Source organism: Strigops habroptila, chromosome Z, assembly GCF_004027225.2.
Source record: "Strigops habroptila isolate Jane chromosome Z, bStrHab1.2.pri, whole genome shotgun sequence".
NCBI classification, from domain to species: Eukaryota; Metazoa; Chordata; class Aves; order Psittaciformes; family Psittacidae; genus Strigops; species Strigops habroptila.
Genome location: NC_044302.2, coordinates 56455547 through 56482091, shown reverse-complemented (window position 1 = coordinate 56482091; position 26545 = coordinate 56455547). Strand labels below are relative to the sequence as shown.

Here is a 26545-nt window from a genome sequence, read left to right as displayed (position 1 = left end):
GGCAGATGACAGTTCCAAGGCTGAACCTTGCTCATAGGAAAGTTCTGAATGACTTCTAGTACTGCTGACTCATCAGCAGGCCAAGGTAAGTTACCACAAGTACATTAAGCAATAGAATGGTGCAAGTATCAAAACAGATTTGAAACTGTTGCCTTTCAGTGTGTGCAAAGCTGATAACAAAGATGATCACTCCCCTGATTACAGAAGTCATTTACACCTGTGTAAGGCAAGTTACACTATTACATGTAACTCAGTGTTTTAAATTAGTTTTTGATCGAATATAACAGCCTCCAAAGTATTCAGGAACACAACTTGTTCAAAATACAAGACATTCAAGACCACAACTGTACTGAGTTCATGTACTTCAGTCAAAATAAGAATTTAGCTTTACACTAAAAGCATTTCATAACACTCCCATTAGACACATAATACTAATTTCAAGAATTTATATTTCAGCTGCATGTGACTAACAGTAAAAATTCACACGTAACTATTTCAATTGGAGTACATTATTGAAGAACCCATCTGAAGTGGGGTGTTTTCTTTAAGAGTGTAAGAATTATTATTGGCACGTTATTCTTTTAAAGGAGAAGTGTAGAGCTTGAGCAACTTAAGTCAAGCATTTTGCTTAAGGAAAAAAAGAAAAGAAAATGAAAGAAACAAGAACAACCACCCAGTAAGCTTCTCCATATTATGACACTGGCAAGACAGTGTGACAGGATGGCCACTTAGTGAAACACCTTCATTAGGGAAATCCGTTAACTGTTTATATGGACTTCTTCATTATTAAGCTATGTTAAAAAGATCAGTGATTGTCTTTAGGAAGGGTAGACAAACACCCTCAACAATTATGTAGATTATTTTATTTGGAGTTTGGAGAAGAAAAATTAACTTGAAGACCTTTTAATCCCACAAAACCTTGCCTGTCATGTATTCAAAGTGCTCTCAGATATTATCTGATGAAAAACTGGACTAATAGACTTTTGATGACTTCTCTCAGGCAGGCCTGATTTTAATGAATAATACCCATTTCTTCAGATGAAAGGCTTTGTATCCTATTACCAAACTGCATTCCAGAACAGATTAAATACTTATAAAATCCATTTCTTATATGAAAGCCTTTACATTTTAGTTCAAGTTATATGCTTGCAAAACAACCAGCCCACAATAGTGTACAAAATTAACTGTAGGATGCATAGATTATTCAATTGTTATGACTGGAAGATGAACTGAACTACAGTCTTAAAAAAGCCAGAATTTCCAAAGAAGGTTTACATCAATATACTAAACTGATGTTACCCTAAAAGTCAAATGAAAGTCAAGAAGTATTACAGTGTTTTGCTCATTTATTTTTTACTATATCTTAGTCTTTCAGCAGTCCAGATCTCAGCTGTAGTATACTAGTATTGCACAGTGCTAAATGTGGAGACTCCTGGAATTCAGTTAAAGAGGTAAGCAGAAAATGTAAAACAAATTAAAACCCCAATCCTTAGGAATTAGTGAATTTATTTTTGTCATTATTGTCAAGACAACAGCTGATCAGTGATACTTACTGTTAGCATTGGAGTTGTCAAGAGCCCCCAGGCGAAGAATTCTAGAAATATGACCACCACTGCATGGTACACACTTGGCCGACCAATACCTTGTTGCTATGAAAGAAAAACACATGCAGTGGTTTGCACGCATTCAGTTAGTTACATGTGCAAAGATCTCTCAGAAACATATTTTGAGCATAGCCAGTTCCCAGTATGACCTACTACCAAGCCCTTGGGAACAGTAATAAGCCAAACAGGGGTGGGGAAAAGTTATTACAGAACTAAGGATCTCCAGAAAACTTGAGAACGTTTGTTCCCTTAAACTCTTGCTGATTGAAGAGAACTATTTTCCCAGCCCTGTACTGCTCAAACCTCCAGCGTGCCTTCGGGCTTCATCCCCCCTTGAGCACTATTCGCAACCCTTCCACAGCAGTGTGATAAACAGTGTAACTCTCCCTGCTATCTCCACAAGTGACAACTAAATAGATCTGCTTTATGAAGATCACATCACCGTTACAACAAAATTATGACAATGTACATAATCATAAGAGCACTAATTTTTGTATTTGAACCTGCACAAGCATGAAGAAAAAAGGGGCAGCTTATGCCATCTGTGCAACTACTTTCTGCTGACTGCTGACCTACAACTTGTGTGTGCCTACACACTAGGGGACAGGAGCTATTCTACTGATCAACAAGTAATCCCACAAGAATTAGCAAATCATGGAAGTGCTTAGGATGCTGTGACACTGCTTCCATTCAAGACCCAAGGACTGGATTCCAGGTGAGATCTGGAATAAAGCATCAAGTTATTTTCAAGAAAACAGCTTATAATAGATCACATACACAGCCTGGACCACTGATAAGAAAGCAACAAAAACTCTTCACTCATTTCAAAATCAAAGAGCTTTCTAAAAATACTTACACTTCCTTTTAAGATGAAAGTACCCCAAAAGTAATGGGTTTGGCTCACTTCTATGATGAGAAAATACTTTGCAACAGAACAAAAGTGCATACAATTTACATAAAGAACTTGAGACACACATGCAAAAAATGGTTATAAACTTGAAGCACAAAGAGCTCCAGTCTTCTGGAACTAGACAATATAGCAACAATCTACTGAATTCTTTATAGTTAAAAAGATTTAAATAGAATTTCAGAAATAGCGCAGATACGGTAAAATACAAGTTGCTTTCATCATCCCCATCCCCAAAATTTTAAAGCTTTAATGTTAAAAATTAAGTGTTCTCAGGGAAAACTTAAAAACCTGTTATGGGACTATTTTCTATCCACACAGATCATCTTTAGACGACAGCCCAGTGTGTGGGCTGAGAAACTACGTACGAACATTAAAATCCCTTTCAAATGCAGCTGCTGGTCAAGCTATTACACTTGTATAGTCAATAATGAGCAAAACATTACGTAATCTCAAAACCAATAAAAGTTTAAGGCCATCATTATACAATCTGAAGTCCCAGCAGTTCTAACAAAGTATCCACTCTTTCTCCAATTTTACACTTCTGTGCTTTCCGCTGACACCCAATTCTAAAAAACATGTCTTCTGCTTTTATTAGAGGCAGAATAAACCCCAAAGTTAATTTGAAGATAAAAGGGAAAACTATTGGGATGCAATACAAACTTTTTTTGAAGCAGAACACAGCTGTTGAACATTAATAAACCCAGGAGAAGTTGTCAAGATCATAAATCCAGCTGGCAAGGAATTGCTCATAGAAAAGGAGAAAAAAAATCGCAATACAGTATCAATAAGAATAGACATTTTAAAGAAGAGCTATTACAAGTCCCCTTACAACGTGCCACAGCAAGACACAGTTTTATAGCCAGTCTCAGATCTTCAAAGCAAACCTAGAATTAACAGCTAGAATTAACAGAATAAATAATTCATTTATTCGCACCACTTTTAGGTAACTATTTATCTGCTAATTCAAATCTGTAATTTAACAATTAAAGTTGTTTGAATGGCTGCCAAAGCACCCTAACATCCAATTTCAAACATGCTGAACTGTTTGTTGGAAGCAATGTACTTATTTCAGGGGAATAACAAAATAAAAAACAAAAACGAAAAAAAAAACCATCAGACAAAAACACAAGCAAACAAAACCACCTTCTAACTGTTCAAATTCTGAAATCCTCCAGAGCACAGAAGAATCTACTGGATAAACACAGCATGCTTTTTTGCCCACAGAGCTGCACACAGACACCCTCAAGCAGTTTCAATACCCAACTGGAAAAGTTCTAGGCAACCTGCTCAGGCTTCACAGCTGGTCCTGCCCTGAGGAGGAAGAGATGTCCTTGAAGTACCTTTCCAGTTGAATAATTCTGTTATTTCTCAAGCAGATAACAACCAAACTCAAGCTGAACTTCTGAAGAGACAATCACAGGAACTTGCCCCTCACACCCTCTGGGAAATTCTTTCCCACCAGGCAGAAGGGTCTCTCAGGAGAGCCTCCTAGTTGCTTGTTCTACATCCAGTACACAGACAACTTTGCAAACAGCACTCACAGTCCTTCTATAGTATGCAAACCAACGTTCAAGTGCATTAGTAGGAAGAGTTTTCTTACTTTCTTTTTAAAAAGTGTCTTCAGAACCATTCTCCTCCTACAAAAGTTAACTGCTACAATTACTTTTTTTTTTTTACACAACAACCTGCACTGCAGACCACTCTGTCAACGCTAAAGTTTTCAAGAAATCAAAGAACTGAACCTAACAGAATCAGTAAAACATGTTGAAAAACTTGCTCTCATGTATGAATCATTCATACACGAACCCTGAAGTTCATGCCAAACCATAAAGCGCATTCCCTTTCCACATTTACAGTCACTGCTCTTTTCTTAGTTTATCCCCCAAATTAAACCATTTCAAATGCATACTTTTCCTGCTATGCTTCGCTACATCACTATTTTATCAGTTTAGCTTATTCTAGCACAAGTATTACACTACCAATCTGTCTCATTACATTATGGATACTCTTCTCTCTCACATGTAACCCAGGTAGTTCTCTAGGCATCCTGCATATTCATCTCTTTCTAGTGCCTATTGTCTTTAATTTTCAAACTGAAGTATCTAGGAACCAACTTAATTCCAGCTGTTCCCCATGAATGACCAACTTGTTGGAACTGGCAAGAATTCACTCAAGTGCAAAAAGCACCCGGAAGACCTTAGCTGCCTTTGTCACATTAAGTAATCACCAAGTGATAATGCGTATAAACTTCAGTCTAAGACATGTAATTTCTGTGCAGTGCAAAATACACCGAACATAAGTGAAAGTACTCTCCAGTCCAGCACCGTCTTTAGCATTTTAGATGCGCTTTGTAAGCTAGAATATAAATCATAAATAATTCACCTTATACATTGTCCAAACTTCTATCTCAGTTGCAAAAGAAATACCTTAAGCAGATCTGTATCTGGACAGCAAGGTAATGATGTGCTCCCTCAAGAGAAAGCTAGGCTAAATCATATTACACAGGAATAAAGTATCAGAATCGCAACTCATTCAAAATGGAAAAGGCTACACAGATTTTGTAAATAGACTGTGCCTTAAAAAATTCCTGGAGTTCTCAAAAGAACATGCATGGATAACAGAGGGTACGTTAATAAGCCTTCTGAATATTTGAGTAAACATACTGAGAACCCTCACCAAAAGCTCTTAAAAAAAACAACCCACAAAACAACCAAACAAACCCAATCTGTTTCCACAATAGAGGAAAGTTACCAGATGAGTCCCAGTGCCCTATCCCAATGCCTGTGTAGTTCAACATACTCATTATAACTGAGCTGTAAAAAACCTTGAAGCAAAGTGACAAAGTTCACTGATGACAAAAAACCAATTCACATTAGAAAAGTTAAAGGTAATAGTGAAGAACATCAGAAGCTGACGGAATCAGTAAAACAGTCTAAGTGCCAGATTGAAATTAATGTAGATAAATCTAACTAATGCAAACATGAAAAAAAAAAAAAAAATTCACTCCACGTATAGGATGACTACTACTTAGGAATGTGATCCTGGAGAAAACAGTTCCATGAAAGACACCAGTTTAGCACTAAGCAGTGGCTTACAAAAATGTATTCAAAGATATACCACATTAGACAAAATATTATCATTATATTGCTGCATAAACACGTGATGTGCCTGCCCTAACCCTCTGCTTCTGGTGTGCTTAACCATTTTTATTAGATCTCCCTCTTATCCTATGGCTGCTTGTTTTGTTCAGAAGCTTTAAGCAATATACATTGTTTAATAGCCTATTTTACAGAAGCACAAGTGAAAGAGGCCCACAGAAGGACAAAGAACATTGCCAAAGGTATGGAAGAATGCTGAAGTAAGCTCCTCCAAGCTATAGTCAAAACATCTGCAGAAAGATACAACTGGGATTTATTGAACTTGGAGTGACATGAAGGGCATGAAGAGAAAACAACTGTCATTGCCCTAAACTAAAATATAAGAAAATTAGTAAAGTGAGACCAAACACGGTAAGTTAAAATTGCATGGCACCTCATACAATTTCCTCTCAGTGTCTAAAATGTTCTGCCACATTTTTTTTCTGCTGTGAACACATTCCTGTAAACTGGACAAGTTTAAGAAGCAGGATTCTGAAGAGCACAAAACATGAGAACACCATTTCTGCTTCAGTCTTTGAGGCTGAGGCCATTGAGGGTCCCAGAGACCAATCAAGCATCCCAGAGACCAATCACCATACACCCTGCCACATTCTGAAAGCTCAGCTTTAGACAGTACTGCATTGTCTAATTAAAACACTTACAGAAATAATATATAACCAGCATATTACGCTACACTCAATTGCCAGCTGATTTAAATATTGCTGAAGTTTTCTTCCTAAAATGTAGAAAGATGCATGACACTGAGAAATAACTCTAACAAGCACAGACTACTTAGTTAATTCACATGCTTCTCCATGGCATAGATAATTGCTCAAGCTCATTGCCCAGTGGTTAAGTTTGGATCTTCAGTACCAAAGTATTAAGCCTTATTTACATAATTAAATTTCTAGCCTAGCATACCTTTCTCTGGACACAAAACCTTCCAAACTGCTAGAACCTGGAAGATCACTAGCACGAACTTAGGACAGCATAAGTGCCCTCTCAGCATGAATATAAGTAAGAGTGATTCGTTTTTACACAGAGCAGCTAACCACCCCTGGTAATGGTTCAGAGTTCAGGCTCCATGTTAATTTAACATGATGGGAAGATTCAGAATGACACTGGCAACCCTGAGAAGGCAACACAGTTCATCTCTAATTATTCAGATTTAACAGGGAAAATAATTTTTGCGGGGGAAACAACACTGTTCCACAAAGGACTGACTACCCAAAGCGCCAATTTCAATAATATGTTTACTACTAGCAAATCAATTCACAAGCCAGAAATTTAAAAAAATAACTTAATGGACTGAAAGGTGTTTCGGCAAAGTCTTGTAACATTTAATCAAACTTCCTCAATTTCACCATACTATGGTTTTTTGAAGCATTAAAAAGAAAAATAATAGCAGTAAGGGTAAAAACCTGTAATTCTTTGGGTATATACCAGTTGTGCTTTGCTGCGTAAAACAGTTTAATGCATATAGGCTGGCAAACTTCCGAGATGTACAGTTCTGACCTTCAGAATGCATTCATTATGCTTCTAAAAACCACAGAGGTATTGGGCTTCACAATAGCTGAGGCATTTTACAGTGTCCAAGAACATGAAACTAACGTACAATTAATTCTCGAAGAGGTATATAGGTGTATTTTATCCTTAGATATCCTATTTGGGGACTTCTCCCATAAGAGCACTTCTTTAGATAAAACAGTATACTGTATTTTGCTAAAAAGTTTCCCTAGTATGGAATTATTTTACTGACAATAGGTTGCATAGAAATGAAGTACATGGTATGAATATTCTGAGTGTCACACTAAGTTTTATACTACCAGTGTTCACAACTCAGATGGAAAAAGATTGCATAACCAGTAACAAAATGTCCATGGCATCATTACTTCAATTTCTGAAGCTCACTGAAATCGAGGTAACACAGCCAACAGAAACTGATTTGATTCCAGTGAAATTTACTTAAACATACTATTGTTCTTATTAGTTTTGAGCCAGTAACTCAATTCCTAAAAAGTCACTTGCCTGGCATTTATATTTTAGTTCTTCAATTCAGTCAAGCCAATGCATTCAACAGGGTGAGGTCAGGTACAGATAAACGAACAAAACAGAAGCTTGTTACTCCCAAGCTGGAGGGGAAAAAAGTCTTGGGCAACCTGACAGACTTGGTCGTACTCTTTCATGTTGTCCTACTGATTTGATGTGACACAAGAATCAGAATAAAAATTAAAACATCCTTCACAGAGCAAAGAAGTGGCTCACCTAAATGACATTTCTTTATTTCCTTCTTCGTCAGCAGCCCAAAAGGCAAGCTTCTACTTTCAAATGCCACGGATGCACTCCCACTGATATCAAAGAGATCTCTACAGTTACATACAAAGCCATGATCCAGCCCCTCATATTTTAGTTTGTATAAGCTCATTCAATAAAGTCTAGTTAGAGAGAGTTCTAGCAGTATGACAGCCACATGAGAATCACAGGGAGGTGCAGAAGTGCAATAACAAAGTAAGAAACAGGCTGTTCAGTCAGGAATTGTGAAGCGGACCCTATAATTATATTACTGATATATCAATGTACAGAAGCGAAGGTTAAAGTTCCATGTCCTTCTCTCTGGTAGGAGATGCATTACAGGAACACGAAGTCCCTTAAGGGCACAACTAGGAGGGAGGGAGTAAAAAAAAAAACCATCCACAGAGCAAAATTTGAAATCATTTTATAAAGACTTAATGCTGAATTTTCAAACAGACAAACCATCATATTTTAAGTACTCAAAAGTCTTCTAGACTTCTTCTAGAGTTACTTTCCTATCCAGACTTAAGATTGTCTTACTGTATCTTACAGTAAGGTAAAAGCATCTTGTGTACCTACCGTTATAAACAGGAGCAGTACACAAACCTAGAACAATAAATACACCATACAGCATGCATCAGTTGCACTTCTTGAAGAAGTCCAGCCTGCTTTCTGGAAGGCATAACCATTTCTTAAAGAGAACTGAAAGACTCGAATACAAAAGTGATCATCTACAGGTGTGCAGCAGATACTTTGGAATTAACTTATATAAAATAACTTGACTAATGAATTCCATAGAAGAACTTTTTTTTTTGTTTTTAGATCTTCTCTGGGTTAACCACCCATTAAAAGTACCTTAACACCTTCATCAGATATAAGTAAGGGACAAAGAACCTACTGATATCAAACAGATAGGTTTCAAGATTTATTTTTCTTTTTTTACATTTTTGAGCTTTAGCCATATCACCACATTAATGCTATGCTATTAATTCTCAACTAAAGATATCACAAGTTCATTCACTTCACATTAACATAAAATAGTAAACTATCCCCTGTCCAACAGCAGAGATGCTCATCTTTGGAAGGTTAGATGGAACATGTAGCAGATGTTGGCTTCCTCATACAAACTTAACTTCTGGAATGAGCAGTACTTGCATATTAGCATATCTGAGTCTGTGAATAAACTAATACTAAATACATTATTCAGGAACACCCTAACATGAATACAGCTTAAAAAAAAATGTATTAATAGCTAGTAAGTCAGGTTGCAAATAAAATTTATTTGATTTCAACTTGCCAAAAGATTTATCATGGCAAGACTTTGCCTAGTTTTGTATCTGTACCCCTTCAAAACCCACATATGACAGGATCATCTGTTTTGTTACTTTGTGTGTTCCCCTGGGTTCCTCTACTCCCATCTCATAATCTGGGATCACCACCAACAAACAAGGTGGGCTGTAGCATCTCTGATCCACCCGGCACGAAACAACTCACCTATCCCCACCTACTGCAGAAAGCTCAGGAGGTGTCATCTCAGATCTGTTTCAGAAGCATCTCATGAGCATGCACGCACATAGCGGAAGGCTTAAGCCACTCAAGAGACGTTTGCGCTGGGAAGTAATTACGGTCCGCTCCCAAACACAACTTCGGATGCTTTCAAGCGCGCAGACCACTTCTTTCCAGCTCCTTTTATTTGCACAAAATTATCTTAATGCTTAATGTAGTGGGAAGCGACGAAACAAAAAGAGCAGCAAGTTATTAAAACTGCGTGGTAACTATATGGTTTTGGTTCACCAAAAGGCACCTCGCAGAACTCCAAAGGAAATCTAAGCTTTACTTAAAGACGCTTCAGATTTGTATGTTTTAAAAGAAAGTTTATTTACAGCCATCTGCTCCCAGGTGCCGTCGCTGCCCCAGATGAACTAGCAACGAAACGCCAGGGCTAGCACAGACGCGGGGCTGGCACCAGACGCGGTGCGGCCGGCGGGGCGCCCGGGGCCGGTCCGACCCCAGGTGCAGCCAGCGCGGCCGGCGGGACCCCGGCGCTCCGCCGCACCCCGACTTCCAGAAAGCTCCTCCGGGGCCGCGGGGGCACCCGGACCCCCGCTCTGGGGGTCCCCACGGGTAGGGAGGCCCGGCGGGAGGGGCCCCGCAAAGCCCAGCGCCCCCAGCCCCGCCCCGCACTCACCGCGCCGCCGCCGCCCGCCTTCAGGCCGATCCTGTTCACCAGCATGATGCAGCTGTGCCGCCCGGCGCCGCCGCCCTCCCTCGCCTCCTCCTCCGCCGCCTCCTCTTCTCCCTCCCGGGCCGGGGCTGGCGGCGGCTCCGGCTCGGGAATCATCTCGCTCCCACCATCCTCCCGGAGCGGCGGGGCCGGGGGAGCGGGACGGGCGGGGCGGGCTGGGGCCGCCCCGAGCGCCGCATAGCAGGGGGCGCCGCCGCCGGGCTCACGTGACGGCGCGGCCCCGCCCCGGCGCGGCCGGGGAATCGATCCCTGCCGGCCGGAAACCGAGCGGAAGCGTCTGTGGGGGTCGCGGGGGGAGGCGCGCGCGGCTGAGCCGTTACGGGCCGAGGGGGATGGTCTCCACACGGGCGTCAGGTGCGGCGGCCGCAAACATGGCTGAGCCCCTCGCCGCCAGGCGGATGCAATTGCAAGCTCAGTGTCCTCTCGTTTAAGTACTACGAGGGCAGCCGGTCATAACAAGTACCGCAAGGTTTCATAAGAAGTCAGCTGGCCAAATGTGCACACATGGAGTGCTTTGAGATAGTAAAGATTATGGCTACTAACGGTCGGTGAAAAACGAATGCATCAAGCTGGTTGTCCATCCAGAGTGAGCCGTTCACCAGACAGCTGTAAAGGGCCCGTGCGTGGCCGACGCTGAGAGGGTTTCACCCTGCAAACCGTTTCTTCTGCCTTGGTACGTTACTGGGCTTAAGCCTTTGTTTTCCGTGGTACCTCAGGTGTTTTCTGCTAAATACCAGGCTGTTGAGAGTTTAGGAACTTCTCATTTTACTAGAATAAGAAATTCTAATTTAGAAAGCCGTTTTCTGTGTGCTGTGTATATCAAGCGCTATACTTGCTAAATATAGCGCATCGTGAAATTTATCTTCCATGGTATCTTACACCACAATTTAACAAGAATTCTCTTTTAGCAAAGTAGCATGCGTTGACTTCAAAGTATTCCTGTATGTGACCTTTTTTTGGAGCTCTGATTTGCTTAAAGTAGATATCGGCATTTTAAGAGGAACATTCAAATACCATGAGCTAAATAGATAACACAAAATCATCTTTCTTATTATACAGGCATTAGTGAATCAGCACATAGTCTTTAAAATTACTTTTGCTAGCCAGCTCGAGGAAATCCTGTGTGGAATTTCATGCTTTCCACTTCTCTTGTTCTGTTAGCCTAGCAGTTGTTACAAATTTTTCATTTCTTCAAAAGTAGTCACCTATTACTTTGAAATATAGCAATTTTTTTTTTTGCTTCTTGAAAGATCTGACCATTTTTCTATTGACTTGTAAACAAAGAGGCTTCATCCCTTACAGTTTTGGGTGTTCTGGTTGGTTTTTTTGTTAACCAACAGGCTTCAAAATACTGAGGATTTTTTTTTTTTTATTTTTATTCAAACACACTCCTCAGTTAGAAAGGTATATAAGCGTAATAGATCAGCTTTTGTAGGTAGACAGGTGTATGACTAACACATCAGGTAGCAACCACATCTACCTTATCTGTCCTGTAGACTGTTGGCAGCTGTACAGCTCTGTGGCAGAGGAGGGAGAGAACAGGAGTGTGCCCTGGTCTGGTTGCTTCCCTGGCCATATGTCCAGCTGCAGCACAAAGCAGCCCCTGCCTCTGTGCCACTTCTCCCTTGCCCATCTCAGCTGGCTGCTAATCTGTCAGACTGGGCTAGCACAGGCAATTTCATACCCATCCATGGCTGGCTTTGTTACCAACTGCCACTGCCAGTCTTCTAACTACTGTGGCACAACCACATCTCCAGGACTGGTTGCGAGGAGCTGGAGGCTACCTGTTGTCACAGCCACAGGACTGGTGCACTGACTTAGTTCTGCAAAACTATGACATGGCTATTACCTTCCACCATTCAAGTCAGAAGAAATTATTAAATCATTTAGATTTTAAAAAATGGTAATGCTAGAGATGGAAATTAGTCAGCTGTAGCAGAAATTTGAAGAACAGCAGCTCAATGAAGTTTGAAAGAGAATTAAAATCAGCAGGTCCTACCCACTACCCAATTTCAAATAGTTACGTGATACCTGAAGCTGAGAATTTTGTCTTTGAAGGCTAAATTCTGGGGGGAGGGAAAAAACAAAAAATCACTTTTTTTTTTTTTTTTTTTTTTTTTTTTTTTTTTTTTTTTTTTGACTGAAAACAGTATTTGACACCCTTGGAATTAAAGACATGTACAGTGCCAAACTCTGCATCCACGAGTGGCTGGCAGTGCTGAGGATTTTCCAGAATGAACTGCAAGACTTGTGTCTTTCATCTCCTGAAATGAACTGAAGATTTTGCTGCTGATTCTCCTGCAGTACACATTTCAGACACTAGAACAAAATACGTAAATAGGCCTCCATCTAATGGGTTCTCTGCAGACTTAAATCCTCTTCAATTGACAGGGCAAGAGGCAGTGGGCTGAAATACTGTACATCAGGAAATACTTCACTGTGAGGTGACTGAGCATGGGCAAAGGTTGCCCAGAGAAGTTGTGGAGCCTCTTTGAAGACATTCAGAAGCCACCTGGATGTGGTCCTGGGCAATTGGCTCTAGGTGGCCCTACTTGAGTACAGGGCTTGGATAAGATGACCTCCCAAGATCCCTTCCAACCTCAACTGTTTTGTGATGCTGTGTTTATAAAAGAATTAACAGTCATTATTTGCTGACTTGCGCTATTCTAATGTGCCTGTAGAAATATTCTATGTAGTTAGAACAGTTTGATGTTGCTACTGGATATCTGTCATATAGAATGACCTTTTCATAATCTCTTTTCCATTATATAGTTAATAATATATAATTAATTTTTGGATTTTTCTGCAACAATGTTGGAGAGAAACTTGACATGTTTCAGCAACAACGGGAAGGGAAGATGGTGAGCTGGGAGCTCAAAAACATTTTCTTCCTGAGTGCTAGGTAATTCCTTGCTAGAAGCATCCATGTTACAAGATGTAGCATATGCTGTTTTCCAGATAAATAATAAATTATTACAATAATATTAAGGTTAAATTATCATGGAAAAATAATGGAATTATACCATGTAAATTATTTATAGAACATTCTTATTCATGGATGGTCACTCACAATGACATGACTTTGGGGAAGATATTACAGGAGGGGCATATTGCGTGTGTCAGAGAAGGACATACACGTTGGTTAGGCCATTTCCTTAATTCTGTAGACAAAAGCAGCAAAGGTCAAAATTAGGTATTGCGCCAAGCAGTACAGGCTATTGTTATGGATGAGCTGTGTATCATATAAATATACACAGCAAAAATTAGTTACAAAAATTGAAATATTAGTCCATGAGATCATTTGCCTGTGTTGTGTAAATGCCTACGATCTGACTGTAGTTTATGTACAGTTGTGAGAGTGGGTGCTCAAAAATTTTTGATGGATTTATTTCAGATTTATCTGTGCAATGATGAAGATAGAGTTCCATAATTTCTATTAATAGCTGTCGAGTAGATTATATGCAAATACGATAGTTATTATTCAGGAACACAGTGTCATTCACTGCAAACTGAAGAAGGTGTTATGCACATTTTCGCATTGTTTTTTATAGGAATACATTCAGGGGTAGATATCACTTTAGGTTTTCTGCTCAATGCAGTCTTGGGGTACTTCTTTACAAGGTGCTTTATTGTTAAGTACATGAAAATACTGTAGCTAATTTAAGCAAACTTAGGTAAATGTCCTTTTAAAAACTATTAAAATGTCATTGCTAATGAGTAGCAAGAGTTACCATTGAGTTGTTAGCGCATCAGAGAAGACCTGGAACATTAGTATGCAGATGTTTTCAAAAATCATACTCCTGATGAATTGTAATAACAGTTGGCTTGAATGGTTTTCTCTACCGCTTGATGTGAAATTACCTCATAGCAGGGGAAGGGACAAGGGAAAAGTCAGCTGAGCATTAGCATTTCCTATGTGCTATTGCCTATTTCAATTTCTACATCAATTATAAGAAAGTTGCTCAGTATAACAACTCTGTATTGCAAAATGTAGGATGGACAATAGCTCCACTTAATGTTGATTAGAGGCACATGGCTGGTTTGATCATCAACTTGACAAAGCTAGTAAAGTAATCTCTGTAATTCATTTAAAATGCAAGAATTATAGAATCATAGATTTATAGAATAGTTCGGGTTGGAAAGGACCTTTAAAGGTCATCTAATACACCCTCCCTGCAATGAGCAGGGACACCTTCAGCTAAATCAAGTTGCTCAGAGCACCATCCAACCTGACCTTGAATGGTTCCAGGGATGGTACATTTACCACCATTCTGAGCAACCTGTGCCAATGCCTCACCACCCTCATTGTGAAAAAATTCTTCCATATATGTAGTCTAAATCTCCCCTTTTTTAGTTTAAAACCATTACCCCTTGTCCTGTCAAAACAGTCCCTGCTAAAAAGTCTGTCCCTATTTTTCTTATAAGCCCTCTTTAAGCATTGAAAGACTGCAATAAGATCTCACTGCAGCATTCTCTTCTCCAGGCTGAACAACCCCAAGCATTTCCTCATCATTTCTGCGTCCCTCCTCTGGGCTCACTTCAGCTGCGCCTTGGCCTTCCTGACCCCATCTGTGCAGAACTGGGCAGTGTCCCTATACTCTTTCCAGGATACCTGCTGCTGCTTCCACTGCCTGTGCATTTCTTTCTTGCCTTTCAGATTGACCAGCAGGTCTTGACTCAGCCATGCCAGTCTCTTGCCTTCCTTTTCTGATTTCTTACACATGGAGATTAAGAGCTCTATAGAAAGTGTCCTTAAGGATCTGCCAGCTCTGTTCTGTTCCCACATCCCTGAGGGCAGTTTCCCAAGGGGGTTCTATTGACTTAATTATTTCCTAAAATTCAGGGTCCTGGCTTTACTCTTTGCCTGAGCCATATCCCTCAGGACTGCGGACTCCACCAGTGCAAGAATAAGAGAGAACTCTCAGAAATTATTATACCAATACTTTGGCAAGACAGAGGGCTTGTGTAAAAAGGGCTGTTTGTATGATTGTGTAATAAGACATGTACGAGCAAGCATGCAAGACAAAAGTGTGAAATCTGATTATCTGTAAGTGATCACCTTCAAGCAAATGCCCAGACTATCACCTGTGTTGGCAAAATGCAGCTACCTTTGATATCACCAGAGAAAAAGGCAAGTCAATACCTTCCATCACATTCAACTCCAGTGAATGCCACAGGTGCTTAGGACTCAGTGAGACAAAGATCGTAGTAGTAGATAATACTTTTAGGCATGTACAGTTAAAAACCCCCACAACCTGTCTGTAAATGAAAGGCCTAGAATTTCATTTAAATTAAAGGCCTAGGTTTCTAACCATACTTTTATTGATTTAGTTAAAGTGGTTGTTACTTTCTGCATAGTCACATATCATGTCATTAAGTATAAGACACAGGAGTTAGCTGAATTATCTGATTATTAAGCAACATATCAATTCAGATCATAATATAATTGTAATGATTTTAAGCTAAAAGAGGGGAGATTCAGGCTGGATGTGAGAAAAAAATTCTTTACAATGAGAGTGGTAAAATACTGGCACAGGTTGCCCAGAGAGGTGGTGGATGCGCCATCCCTGGAGACATTCAAGGCCGGGCTGGATGTAGCTCTGGGCAACCTGGTCTAGTTAAAGATGGTGCCTGCTTATTGCAGGAGAGTTGGACTAGATGACCTTTGAAGGTCCCTTGCAACCCAAACTATTCTATAATTCTATGATAGTCTGCCAAGTCTGTGGGACAATATTGAAAGTAAGCCAATTATTATGATCTCAGAGTTATCTGTTTGGAGAATTAAGCGAACCAGGATAGTAATTAAAAGTCAAAATGGAATATGCTTTCAATTGGAAGAGGGGTGTTACCATCAAGGATAATGCATACACAGGCAACATGGGAAATCTTGCAGGCTCACAGCAGTGTTTAAAAAAAAATGGACCACTGTTTAGAGGTCCAGAAACTCATTTAGCTGATTTCTGATTGGAAATGAGTTAGCAGACAGTTTCACTAGGTTCTTCTCTCTTCATTTACTCTGTAAGGAAATAGCAGGTACAACAATGCTTCAGGCATGCAGCAAGGTTGACATTGATACCATATTTCCAAGGCATTCACACGTCTATCACTGTGCTAGGCCTTAGCATGTGTTTACATCTTGGGATCAGCTGGTAATCAAAAGAAAAGAAGCATTGTTGTGAAAATTGCTGCATTATCGAAATATAGCTTCATCAAGCGAGATGTAGGTTGTGACAAATAAAGGACATTTTTAATTATTATTGTTCTGTATTTTGAAATTGTCTCTACTATATCATATATGCATATCTCCTGTGCTCTTATGGGGTTTAGTAGTAGAAATGAATTATTAAAAAAAAAAAACAACCCAGCAAACAAAGCAGGTTAAAATGCTGAAGAATCCTTGTCATCAGGAAATGGAAAGGTAGTTACTGGTGCTAGGCTTGAAACTCAAGTGCAAGAGTTCAGACTTAAACCGAATAAACAAGATGGTGTTTGACCTTTATCAACAGAGAACCTATTTCATTTAAGCTGAATGAATTTGGATGAATTTACTGGCTCTGGATGAATTTACTAGCTACACTTGAGGGATGGAAATCAAAACTCGGACTTAACTGTAGTGGGCGCTACTTACTCACTTTATATTACAATAGTGACAACCACAAATGCCTGCAGTTCAACAGTTCACAGCAGCTTGTATAATTTAATATGAAATAAAGAATATAGGAGAGTCAACTTGAAGCAAAGAAAAAGGCCAAGAAGACAGAACAGACTTAAACCTGAATTTTCTCAAGAAACACAAAATATGACTATCAAAAATTCCAGTGTATATAGCAAACCAGGTAATCTCTCTGTTACAATTTCATCTAGCATTGTGCTTTTCCAGTTAAATCTATTTGTTGCTGGTGCTGCTGTTCCTCTACTCTGTAGGATGAAGCAAAAGTTTATTGAGCCATCGCTTGGCCTCAAGCTTACTACTAGGTTAGTAGAAAAGCCATCCTTACTATGTTGTCTTGTCTACATCTCTGACCTTACATATCACGTATGTCACCAATTAAGGAAGAAGAATTCAATTCTCACCTTTTTATGCTTTTACTAAATAATAGAATATGAACTTTAATAGTGATTTAAGATGTTTGAAGGGGGCTAGAAGTTGGAGCAGTCACAGAACTTCACTTTCAATGACAGATTCATATATTGCTAGGCACTGCAGAGCAGTGTTTGGTAGCTTCCTGCAACAGAGGTAGTTATAGCTGCTACAGCTGCTTGCCCCTTCACTCAGATTTCCCATGGAGGTGTTCCATTCAGAAAATAACTAGCTCCAGGTTTCAGTTTCTAATGCATGATCATATAAATACCTTGCAATAGTATTTCTTTGGCTTTTTTTACTGGAATATTAATACCATTCTACAAATCGCTCTTTATTTTGAATCCCCGCTTTCAGTCTGAAGAAAAGAGCTCTCAAAAATATTTACCAGACAAAAGCTATCACTACTACCTAGTGATTAATGAATCACATTTTAAAGAGCCAACCTAATGAATGAAAATGAATGTGTAAACTCACGGCATACTTAATAAGTATATCCATATAAGTTACAGCTACAGTGAAATTGCAAGTTCTGGTGGTACAGCCTATTACAGCTTTTCAAGAAAATTAGAAGTTAACAACATGTACCTCCAGTACAGAGCATGCTAACCTTTAGTAGAATCAGTTATTTATTTCCCTTGCAGCTGTGTTTACACCTGTATCTTATTTCAGAATTCCCCCTTGGGTAGTTATTTGGTTCTCCTTCATGGTTCTTTTACAGTTTTTTTGTTTGTATTGAATATGCAGCCTTGAACTTTGCCTTCAGAGCTTCAGAAAAGGTTAAAAACCCAAAGCAGTCCTAAACCTGCTAAAGTATACAGAAATTTTAGAGTATCTTTAGAAGCCTTTTTCGTTCTACACAGAATTGGAGTTTGCTGTAATTTTGCACAGATGTAATAGGAGAGAAACAAAAAGCAGACATTTTGCACATTTCCTCTTTCTTACTTGCAGTTCACATACAGTAATGTAGTAAATACTGCAGCAGCATCAGCTCTGCTCTGTGTTGCTTTATCTTCAAAAACCACATGAATAAAGGTGATGCCTTGTCCCAGGACTAAAACTGCTGTTTCAGGGTCCAGTTGTAAGTATTCTTTTTCACAGTCCCCCATGGAGGGGGGAGAGGAAAGGGAGAGGGGAGGAGCAAAAAAACCCAGACAACTATATTTTTAACCCTTTTCAAACAAATGGAGAAGTACTCAGTTCCCAAAGTGGCAGCATTTACTGCTCCTTTTCTTCCTGAGCAAAAAGGGAACGATTAAAAGGCCTGTCTGTTATTTCCTTTTACAAGTTGAGTAGCAACTTTTATGAATACAAGCAGAGAGTTTCATGTCCATTTGGCACATAAAACATGTTTCCTTTTTCCCATGGGAATTTAAGACTTGTATTCTCTCTGCTAGAAAAGTAGCTAACACATTTTATGTCACAGTAGACCTGACTTGCCTCCATGGTCCGTGAGGACCCAAAGAACTGAACCTGGTATATTGTACAAACCAGTACGATTTGTAGGCTGCACCCTGATCATACTAATTTTTCCTCTTAGTGGAAGCATAAGACAACATGTCCTGAAAACTATGGAGGCATAACTTTAAGTACTGTCAACTGAGCAACTCATTGGTGGCATGAGGATGCCAGTATGGACCTCTCAAAGCATCTGTGTGTGGTTTGTAATTGTCTCCATTGCCCTTCTCCCTCCAACAGGCCTTCCACTCCCGCCTAATTCCAGACGCTATCTGTATTTTCTTTCTGTGGTTGGGAGCTCATTAGTAGATCTGCAGTATTACTTAGCCTGTTGTCCATAAGTCACAAGTTACTCATAAGGCAGGAGAAGATAATCCATAAAAACATTGCGTTCAGAGAAACAGCAAGTGCCATGAAGGAAAGGAGGGAGTTACTTCATAATTGCTGTGGGTATCTTCTGGCATCCCAGCCCAAGTGTTACACTCTTTTTTTGTTATTCTGCACTTAGTTCTTTTTAATTTTGAGATAAACCACAGTTTTGTATAGTAATAAATATTTATTTACATACATTTCACAGCAGTGCTCAGCTTTCTTGCCTGCTGCTTAACAGTAGCAGTGTGCACTTGTGTATGTGTACTTTTAAAAGGTTAGGTGATCTATATTAGAAATATTGAAGAACACTGATGTAAGGGAACAAAATCTAAATGATGCAGTGTGAGGTTTCCAGCTGTGAATAAGTTAGAGACCGTGGTTCTTCTGTAATTATCTTGATATATTCCTGACCATTTTTCTAGTGCAATATGCTGCACTAAGGTGAAGCAGAGCATTTGCTCATGTAACTGTCTCTAAGCTCGACAAAGCTCTGCTCACAGTGTTGGGCATCTTAGGAAATGCACATCAACAGAACTGCAGATGCCTGAGTGCAGTAAACAATCTGAGTGCTAACTGGAAACACACCACAGAAAACATCCCACAGCAAAAGATGGCACTTCTTAACAATTTTGGAATCATTTGTAAGGTTTCTTAACATTACCCTTCATTTATGTCATTATCTTCACAGCCTCTTGCACAGGCTTTTCCCATATGGAGCCAATTAATTTACTGGAGAGACATAAATTCTTGAAGAAAAATGGAATTTTTAATTTGAAAAGAGACAAGAACATTTTGCAACTTCTAAGAGTACTAAAGCTCTTTAGAACTCTTTAGAACATCAGAACATTTAATTTTAACCAAAACTTAGCGTTCCTACAAAGTTGCTTAGTGTTATTTTCTTTTAAAAGATTAGGAGAATGAGAAACAGAACTGGTTTTGTGGTTTTGCATGATTAAGGTTAGATAAGGCCCAGAAGCTGTAAGCCTTGATTCTCAGCAGTCCCCTTTGGACTCTGCATGTACTTGTCATTATTTCATAAACAGAAGAATTGTAGTAAGTACATAAAACTCGTGACTGTTTTCTGTTTTCAAAAATATTTTATTTCTTGGAATTGGTTTCATGTGGTGCAGCCAAAAACAACCATGAAAAACATGAGAACCAAACAGTTGCATGGCAGGGAGTCCTTAACCATTAGAGACATGTCAAAGGGCTGTCAGGAAAACAGCTGACATCGCTGTATTTTGCAACCATCTGTTTCTGAAGCACATACTTATAATCCATGTAATCACTATACCAGTGTCCCATTTGGCCTGTGGCAGTAATCTTTCTTTTCCACTTCCTGCAGACTTCAGTAATGGATATAAAAAAGACATGAGATGACTCTCATAGATTAAACTTTCTACTATCAAAGAAAGATTGATTGGTGGATTTTTGCTCTCTCTACATATATATTTCTACTAGTGCATCATTATTTTATAGATAGATGCTTTAGACAGAAACTTTGTCAGATACTATAACTAGCATTTTCAAAAGCAGTGTAAGGGATCACTGTGCTAAATGGCATATGCATCTTTCTGCATACCTTTATGAAAATGCAAAATGTTTAATCAGGAAAAAGTATACAAGTTAGATGTGTGTAACAGACAACATAGAAGAGCAGCACAGCCTTCCTTAGCAAAAAAAACTTAGCAAAGGTCTCTGTAAATGTACTTAAATATATTAGCTGCTCCAAGGCACTAAATATAAAATCTTGGTGCCAGGAAGATGGTGTAAAACATTCAGATTGGCATCCATCTAAAAATAAAAGTTGTTGAAATTGATAGGAGAGGACTCATTTTGCTCATTGTTAGCTGAAGCAAACCACCAAGTTGAACTTTAACTAGACGAAACCATACATATGTCAAGAAGGAACAAAACAAAGGGTAAAGAACATTCTTTGCTTATCCAGCTCATTGAGCTGGGAACCATTCCTCACAAAGTCAGAACAAGAGAAGCCAACCTAAGACCATAAAAGGAAAACAGAGAAGTTCAGCCGAAGGTCAACAAAGATATGACCACGAGGGGTCCCAAAAACCCTGGAGACCCTCACTCAAAATAAACTGCACGTGCTCTAGAGATTAGTAACCCATGTTAGAATCATAGAATCATAGAATGGTCAGGGCTGGAAAGGACCTTAAGATCATCCAATTCCAACCCCCATGCCATAGGCAGGGACACCTCGCACTAAGCCATGTCACCCAAGACTCCATCCAGCCTGGCCTTGAACACTTCCAGGGATGGAGCATTCACAACTTCCTTGGGCAACCCATTCCAGTGCCTCACCACCCTCACTGTAAAGAACTTCTTCCTTATATCTAACCTAGACTTCCCTTGTTTAAGTTTGAAGCCATTACCCCTTGTCTTATCACTACAGCCCCTAATGAAGAGTCCCTCCCCATCCTTGTAGGCCCCCTTCAGATACCGGACGGCTGCTCTGAGGTCTCCATGCAGCCTTCTCTTCTCCAGGCGGAACAGCCCCAACTCTCTCAGCCTGTCTTCATACGGGAGGTGCTCCACCCCCTTATCAACCTCGTGGCCCTCCTCTGGACTTGCTCCAACAGCTCCGTGTCCTTCTTCTGCTGAAGACACCAGAACTGCACACAGTACTCCAAGTGGGATCTCATGAGAACATGAGTAGAAGGGCAGGATCACCTCCTTTGACCTGCTGGTCACGCTTCTTTTGATGCAGCCCAGTATGCAATTGGCTTTCTGGGCTGCGAGTGCACACTGAAGCTGTTAATTAGTTCTAGGAAGAAGTTATAATATGTATAAGATTTCTGGGAATTATAATGTAGATGTATGAAGTGAAGCAAGACACTTGTAAGAATTGACATGCACGTTAGGCGGAGCTATCCCTGCATCTAGCGCATCTGATGCCACAATAAATAATGACTGCTTCTTAATGCTACATTGGTATTAAGGAGTTTTATTCTCCTTTTGCTGACAAAATAATATAAAAATTAAAACAAAATGGAACAAAATCTGGGGAAGTACAGCTAGAATCCAAATCTCTGTATTAGTCAAACTGAAGGGAAAATAACATGGTTCCATTTCAACAGCACTGATGAATTACAGGCAAAAATGTTTCCATCAATTTACTTTTGCTTTCCAGGTTTGTAATCTATAGTAATTCTCTTTGTAATACACTGTAATTCTGTAAGACACTGACAGATTTATATTTTTTAGTTAAGAGGCACTGCCTTCTACTTTTCCTTGATTTAGAAATACTTTTCATTTTTTGTAGTGCCTTTTTAGATACTTGGAAGGAAAATGTGCTTCATGTGTTCCTTACAAACACAGTCATGGACAAGCAGCCCTGGGGATACACACTGCTTAAAGATGTGTTATAAGGACAAAACAACACTTTTTTTTTTTTCTCCATTTATCCAGTAATGAGTTGAAAATATGTATTTTAATTACAAAAAAAAAAATCAAAGGAAAGGGTTTTTTGTAATACTTCTGAAGCTTGTAAAATTGAGGGGTTTTTAATACAGTGAAGAATAAAAAGAAGCTTTAGATGCAAGCAATATTAGAACTTTCATCAGACTGCAAATGAAGATTATTATGCCTGAATCCAATAAATATTTTAGATATACGATTTGGTATAAAGAATAAATCTGAAAACATCCTCGATCTAATAGAAATTCTACTTATTAACTTGGGAACCATGTTATGAACCAGTCATTCAATCCTTATTTTATTTTTCAGTGTAGTAGAAGGAAAGTTACACTTATTTACAGGATATTCAATGCAGGATACTGAAGATTGTCTTTCAGGAATTTACAGCTATGATCTTGATGAATACAAAGGTTCAAAATGAATGCTATTTGGAGTTTAACTAAGGCAATGTCAAATGGAAAGGGCTGGATTTGTTGTTTTGAGGTTTTTTTCTTTACAAATATAGCTTTTTTTTTTTCAGTGTTGTTTTTGTAATGCAAACTGGTGATGAGAATTGTTATCTATTCAGCTTGTGCCCTGGTAGAACTCCCAATTCCTTAACACCTCCAAAACATCAAAGATACATTACGAATATCATATTAATACATATTAGAATATCCTATACTGAAATACAGTATTAAATACTTTTTAATGCACATTATACTTCATGGCAAGAAAAACCCCAACAAAACAATTGCTAAGAACATCATTGCTTTACAAATATGAAAACAGCAAAATCGGTTTTGGATTCTGAAAGTACAGTGTATTATAGCAATTTTTTCCATAAAGAGAATGCTTTCAGGCATGTTAGGTACCAGAATTTAGACAGCTCTACGGAAGTGTGTTTCTTCGTGTTATAATAGAATGAAGATGGATATAGGAAAAGGTTAACTTTCTTTACTGCTGTAGCCGCTGCTGGAAGTCTAGAGCTTATTTCACAAGGAGCGTGGAGACCTAGCTGGAATGCAGCTTACTTAGGAGCGCCTCTTTTAGGTGTCTCCTTACTTCATTCACTGAAGGCAGCTGGGTTCAGTGGGTGAGGTTCCTTGCTGTGAACTTTCCGAATAAAAAGCTAATTCTGTGCCAAGTGTCAGTTCTGAGAGTACAGCATTTCAGGTCTCACTTCAGACTTCTTAGCTCCACAGAAGAACATAGTTCAAAACAGTGAGTTTGCAGGCTCAGCACAGGTCCTCTCAACAGTATCATTTTCAGTGTTCATACAACATCTGGAACGTTAATAAATACACCCTGAAGTGTTCCCAGATGTTGTGTATAGAGATTGGTGAGAGAAATATCTTAATAATTTCGAAAAGTATCGCCATCAACATCAGGATAAACTCATTATATTTTGAAGTATCCCTTTCTTTCATCAGGTTCCCTGAAAAAAAAATACTGACATATTGAGAATATGTGATTCAGTGACAGGACATTTCCACGGAATATGGGATACTCTGGCAAACAGGCATGTGAACCTGAGTTGACTGTAGCTGAGGTACCCACTCACTACTAGACTATGGATTTATTCACTTTCTCTCCTCAATAATCCCAGTTTAGGTCAATTAATATAAATGGAACAACTCTGATGGGAAAGATCAAGACATCTATCCTAGAGCTTATAAAAAGTGCTTCATGAAAAGACACATACAAGACAAATACAGAAAACTGACACATTTTTGTATTTCCTGAAATAATGGGACACAGAAAGAAGACTGAATCAGACAACTTCTTATCTTAAAAGATACATACACATTATGGGCTGTTTCATCCATGTAACAGTTACGGGTAAGATCTAGCTTCAGTCAATGCTCCAGTGGTTCTCACGGATCTGGCTTGAGACGGGAAGAGAAAGGTCACTGCAGATGGGTGTTGTTGAGCGGGCAGTCACAAGACAGGCAGTGAGATATTCATCACTGAAGCAACTGTGAAGAGGGAATAGCAAGAGACAGGCCAGAGGGCAAAATCTGACGTGTTATATGATGGTTTTATATGTGAATGGGGTTAAGCATGGGAACTTTGGAACTAATCTAAGGGTAACTCCCACAGAGAACTTTTTTTCCCTACTCAACTTTGTTGTTTTTTTAATGGATGAATGACTTATTATTACACATAGCAGGATAAGACCTACTAAGTCTAGGTTGCTTTCTGTTGCCATGGTGATTACAAATGTTGGCTGTGTTTATTTCTCTGATCATAAGCAGCATTAAAATTTTCCAGTTTTTTATGGTGATTATTTTATATTACATGAGCAGTGTGAGGACACGTTTTTGAGTGATAGAGCAGTATAGATGTTTAGGCTGACAGAAAACCTTTTGTACATTGGGCAATTTGTGATATCATGAATGCAACTTACAAGCTTCTGCTACTGCAGAAAGAGCTGTGAAATTTTTTTGGTTGACCATGTTTGTTGTTTCTAGTGGAGTGCACAACCCACAGGGTTTTCAGCCAGCAACCATTAGGACTCACTCAGAATTTTATTTTCTCTAATGTTGAGCCAGATTTGAATCGGTGCTTCATACTGATGAGAAACAATGTATTGATTCACTTCGCTTTTGGGTAGATAGGGAAGCAGGACATGAGTAACTTAGTTTACATTTGGGGAGGGTTGCATTTCTTTCTTATTACTGTTTAAGGTGTATTTGCCTTCCAGTTTGCACATCAGTCTTTGACTATAAGAATTTTGTTGGCATTATGCATGCAAAGTGACATTATGCACATTTTTGTTTAGATCCTTTACTTTGCGTTCCTTTTTTTTTTTTTTTTCCATTCATTATTATTCTGAAACTGAACAGCATGGATAAAATTTGTCTTCTAAAGAGGTGACACAAAATAATGAAGTTCAATCAACTTGATGCATGACTTGTCACTGCAGTTGTTTCTGGAAAAAAAAAAATACAGGAATAAATTCAGGTCTCAGCCTTCATTAGACTTATGTCCAAAAACCTACATTTCTGAGGAAGAAATGATAGACAGGTAGTACTCTACAGTCATTTACTGGAATCTCAGAAATACCATTATTGTGCAAAATGCCACACACTTTTACCTGACCAGGTAGAATATAGACTCATGTTTTTATTGTATACAAAATGTTTGTGTCTAAAAATGAACTGTGGTATTTAAAAGTTGGTGGTAGGCATATGGGAAGTCACTGACTTTGCTGTATAAAGGCTTACTGCCAGTGCTGTTAAAGAACATATAATGTGGTGGGTTTGTTTTTTTTTTCATTTTTAGCAAAAAGACTATACCTCTGGGCTTGCTTTTTCAGATGTTCTGTAAGACACAATAATGTGGGTTGGTTTAGATACGTTTATCTAGAACTTGCCTCTTTTTGTGACTTAAAGACAAGTTGTAACAGTAATACTACATAACTTTGCTGAATTGCTTCACTCCAAAACTAATTCAAAGTTAGAGTTGTATGAGGAACTAAAATAAGAGATCTTAAGCTTTCCTGTCTTTATTTATAAGTGTCTGTTCAAATCTTACTGCTTAATATTGCTTAAAATGGCTTTTGATTTCTTTCCAGACTGCACAATCTGCTGCCTGCAGCTTAAATGTCCCAGAATCTTATAATTTCTTCACTTCTTTTTTATTCTCCATAGCACTTACCTCCTAACACACCATCATAGAATCATCTGTGTTGCTCTGTCCATTTTATTGCAATCTTTTAGTTAAGCAGCTGGTTTCTTCTTCTTCACTGTGGCAAGCAGAAGCCACTTTATTGGTTTTCCTAAACACTTTGCAACTCTACACTGTTACTTTCTCTCATTTTTTTCTTATTATCTCATTTGTCAATTGTTACTATTATCTGTAACAGTTCATTTGCCTCCTTTCATATGACATCTCTGCCATTACTTCCATTTTTTTCTCTTCCTAACCTGGTCAAGAAGATATTAGGCTTTTCCTTAGCGATTCCTCTAGATCTCTGGAAGTAAGGGTGTCTGTAAGTAAGTTGTCAAGAATAAAAGTCAAGTT

General features: G+C 38.9%; 2 protein-coding genes across 12 annotated transcripts in view; one reads left to right on the top strand and one right to left on the bottom strand.

Annotated features, from left to right (window-relative positions):
- Positions 1 to 10326, bottom strand: part of LOC115601395 (hippocampus abundant transcript-like protein 1) — a 34875-nt gene extending 24549 nt beyond the window's left edge. For 6 of the 7 annotated variants that reach the window (XR_003989333.1, XM_030471373.1, XM_030471372.1 and 3 more), the window contains exons 1-2: positions 10132 to 10326; positions 1554 to 1649 (exon numbers count right to left, since the gene is read on the bottom strand). Coding sequence is in view for 5 of the 7 variants with exons in the window: in XM_030471373.1 (XP_030327233.1) it covers positions 1554 to 1649; positions 10132 to 10284 (249 nt within the window). In the remaining 2 variants the exon portion in view is untranslated. Of the gene's footprint in view, positions 1 to 1553; positions 1650 to 10131 lie in introns of those variants that run through there. The other variant, XM_030471377.1, reaches the window with a different exon arrangement.
- Positions 10327 to 10413: 87 nt separating this feature from the next.
- The window catches only part of LOC115601394 (syncytin-2-like), a 44212-nt gene continuing 28080 nt past the window's right edge, over positions 10414 to 26545 (top strand). The window contains exons 1-2 of one of the 5 annotated variants that reach the window (XR_003989332.1): positions 10496 to 10861; positions 14672 to 16455. The gene's annotated coding sequence lies outside the window, so the exon portion shown is untranslated. Of the gene's footprint in view, positions 10862 to 12338; positions 13091 to 14671; positions 16456 to 26545 lie in introns of those variants that run through there. The other 4 variants (XR_003989331.1, XR_003989329.1, XR_003989330.1 and 1 more) reach the window with 4 other exon arrangements.